Here is a 3,963-nt window from a genome sequence, read left to right as displayed (position 1 = left end):
TCAGTCCTAGCAGCCATTGAAAGGAGCCGACTGCCCACATTTGAACAAACTTTGGTGAGGATCTTATAATGGTGGACGGATAGCTCAGTGGTTTGCACACTGGCCTTCGAATCCTGAGGTCGGGGGGTTCGATCCCCGGCAGCTACTCGGGAATTTTCAGAAACGCTTTTTAGTGTTTCCCACCCAATTAGAGATGTACTGGTCAGGAACCCAGGCAATCCTTGCGTGTATCAGTGATATACACTGGGCACGTTAAAGAACCAGGCTGTCTATTCGTGTCTGTACTAGTAGAGTATGAATTATGCGCCCTGTGTGGCTGCATTTGAACTATGTAAAGCGCCTTTGAACGTGAAATTGATCTTGAAAAATCTGGTATAATAATAATAACAACAATATAATGCGGTTCATGAGGAGAAACCGTTCAACAGTATTTCTATTATTTTTGCTCCGATGGCCCCTAAAGGAAGCCAAGTGCCTCGATTTGAAATTTGGAAAGGACCTTATAACGATGCTACAGACCAAATTCAATAAAGATTCGTAAATTGGTTCATGAGAAGAAGTCGTTTAAAGGTTTTTCTTCTATTTTTAGCTCTAAAAAGGGGGCAATGTGAAGGATTTTATCAAACTTGATATAGGCCCTTGCCAGGATGCTATTGACTAAGTTTGGTGTAAATCTGACCATAGTTTTAGACATAAAAAATAATGTTGACGCTGGACTTTGGACGACGCATGCCGTACCATCAATTTTAGTCCAACTCGTAACGTAATTATCACTTTCATTTCATTTCAGTTTGATATTACGGACCGTCATGGGAGGTAACTAGAGTCACGGATTGGAACTACATCAACTTATACTAACAGCTCATCCTGAACAAAGTCACCGTACCGTACCGCAGATATCGACCTGATAAATGCGTTGTGGTAGGATAAAGTTTATTGTTGCAACATCAGCAGTCTGAAGCGCGCTGCTATCCTAACCACACATGCATGTTTATCTTGGCGTTGTTATCATGAGAGGGATACTACGTTGCCCTGCTTTTAGTTTCACCTTTCTTATAGGTATACGCATTTACGTTGCTATGGCGCGAAATGGTCTTGGATTCCATAATTCTGGATTTGATAATATGGAATTTAACGATGTTTATTTGATGAAAGAAAATCAAGCTACAAAGACAGACATTCAATGCTGCTTGCTTTGTATGGAAACAATAACTTGTATGTCATCCTTCTTTAGTAAAATAAAACAGAAATGTCGTCTGCATGGATCTGCAGTGTTAGATAAAAACAATGGGCAGGAATCCGAGGGATGGAAACACTATATTTACGGTGAGAATTGCCCTGTGCATCTAGGATTTATTCACGATCTAGAGAATAATCTTTGTGTCAGGATTTCAGATGTCGAACTTAAAATCGACGAGGGGAAGCAGTTCTGTATGAATAGAAGTTCAACTCTGATTACCCTGGAGTCAGCCGACAAGCAAACTCGATTTGACAATCTCCTTGCTAAAATTCCAGACTCCTTTATCATTGCCCGCTATCGAACTGAATTAGAGAAACTGGATGGGAAATGGAAATGGCTTAACGGATCTCCCTTAGTGAATGATAGATGGCATTCGGGTGAGCCAAATTGTGCTGGACCATGCAGCTGCGGTGGTGTTACTGTTTTAATAACGAATGGAAAATGGGGAGATAATAGCGATAGGTGCAAGAATCAGAAGGCACATTCAGTCTGTGAGGCATTTTAGAAATTTACATTTATCAAAGAATAATCTACAGTTGAACGTTCAAATTAAAATTTACCATTCCCTAGATATACTTTGGAATTGTATATACTCATTTAGATATTTATCATACGCACTAACTATGATTTTAAAAAACAACACTTTTTTTTCAACACATTTTTTTGAGGTATTCAGAAAAAACATACCAATAAAATGCAATTTCATTTTTGAAAATAGTTTTGGAACACAGCGTTGTAAATTAGCATTAATGTGTGTTACTTTTCAAATGTTACCAAAGTTTCATACGTACATGAAGTGATCTTATTACAGGTTTTATTAACTATCACAACAGCAAACTTTAAGTGCCGTGTGGCGGCTGTAAAATGTCTCCCCGTACTTGGATCCAGTGTTGTTATATTTTCAGGTCCTTTGGGATCATGGAGCCCATTCAACGTATGTGTAATAGAGTTCCGATTAAGCCGGTGCCAGGGGACGTGAGAGGTGCTGTATATTTCATTACCTCTCAGGCCATACCAAATTGATCAATAGTTCTTCGGAAAATTTTCAAAAAAAATAGGAGCGGGCGAGCGAAATTTTTATTTTATTTTTTTTTCTCAATTTTGATTTTTTCAGAGGCGGGTAGATTTTACATGGAGCGAGCGGGCTTTTTTTTATTTTTTTTTCCCAGCTTGAACCCTTGAGGAGGCGGTTATAATTATATATAAAGTTAACATTTCTTTAGAAATAACACAGAAATGAAACATTTACAGTGTGGGTAACACAGTATATAGCTTTTTTATATGTTTTAAAGACTACATGAATGATTTTGCAAATAAATTCTTGCCAAAACTCACTGAATCACTTTATTTTTTTTTATTTTGTAATTTTAATTACTAAGGAATGAGTGTCTTATTTTTAATTTTGATTTTTCTACATTAATCTGAAGACGTGCCTATTTAATGGCACAGGATGAGGAATATTTAAGACAAAACAGGCACAGGATTGTGTGGAATAACATTTCTTCTGAAACACAGTTAGATGGCTTTGACACATGAACAAATTTGTGCCCCTAGTAGAACTCCAACCCAAATGATGAACAACACCATAATTCCTGACTTTTTCAGTTTGGATCATCAGCTACATGACGCATGAAATCCGATCAATATCACTTTGACGCATTAAAACAGCGATAAAACCTGTTTTGCCGTTATTATTCCGGACCGCATAATCGAAAAAAAAAATTTTTTTCGGAGATTTTTATGTACGTGCGGGCGGGTAATTTTTATTTTTTTTTCTCGGGAATGAAATTATTGATGCGGTAGTTCCGACGAACGACATATCAATTTGGTATGGCCTCATGAACAGACTCAATCAAACCGAGTCTGCTATTATTCTTCTTCGTTGTATTCTTTGAATCCAAAGGATCTTTTTACAGATTTTATTCACAAGAGAACTGTTCCTGCTGTGGAAGGACAGAACAGAATATTACATCTTCAAGGCCGACAGCTTTATCTCTAAACTTTAGTTCTCCTATTTTAAGTTAGAATGATGATCATACAGTTCTGCTTTATTATATTTTATACAATAGTTTATGATATTATCTTTTCAAGTACTGGGTCTTCTTTTGGTCTGAATGTATTTATGAACAAGAGGCTCAGAGAGCCTGTTTCGCTCACTTGGTCCTTTTGTACTTCATTGGTCCAGTATAATCTGTAACACGTTGTTCTCTGGTTAAAAAATGGACCAATCTTAGTAATCGTGAGACAAGTGTATCCGAGTTTTCGACTCAATCAAACCGAGTCTGCTATTATTCTTCTTGGCTGCATTTTTTAAAAATTTTATTGATTAAGTTGATTAATTGAGTATATGATAAGGAGGAATCATCAAACGTTTTGTTTTCTTAATCTACTGATGTATGCACAGGTAATGAATATTTCAATCAGTTTTGAAAGAGGTCTATGCTAGAAGTGTATATGTACAATAAAATAAAATGAGACTCCACAGGTCGCCCAGCACGACAAAAATAAAACTGTTGCAGGTTCGGTTTTATTCAACATGTTCATGGACAGTATTTGAAATACATACATAATAGTGTTAACGCATTCTAGTCCCGGCTGAGTAGAACTCAACATCTGCACATGTTACGTGTAAAACATCTGCACATGTTACATTAGTAGATGTGTTTGTACGCCAGTGTACATGGAACCTTCAACGAAGAACTGAATGTAATTCCATGGAAAAC

The 3,963-nt window shown here is 36.9% G+C and overlaps 1 protein-coding gene across 1 annotated transcript; it reads left to right on the top strand.

Annotated features, from left to right (window-relative positions):
* Positions 1-835: 835 nt before the first annotated feature.
* LOC128547087 (uncharacterized) lies at positions 836-3,516 on the top strand. Its single transcript, XM_053518804.1, has one exon. It carries the CDS (start codon positions 984-986, stop codon positions 1,743-1,745), a length of 762 nt encoding a protein of 253 aa, XP_053374779.1. The 5' UTR covers positions 836-983; the 3' UTR covers positions 1,746-3,516.
* The last annotated feature ends 447 nt before the right edge of the window (positions 3,517-3,963 follow it).

Source organism: Mercenaria mercenaria, chromosome 12, assembly GCF_021730395.1.
Source record: "Mercenaria mercenaria strain notata chromosome 12, MADL_Memer_1, whole genome shotgun sequence".
In the NCBI taxonomy this organism is placed as follows: Eukaryota; Metazoa; Mollusca; class Bivalvia; order Venerida; family Veneridae; genus Mercenaria; species Mercenaria mercenaria.
The sequence above is the reverse complement of the archived record's forward strand: the minus strand, read 5'-3'. Positions and strand labels throughout refer to the sequence as shown.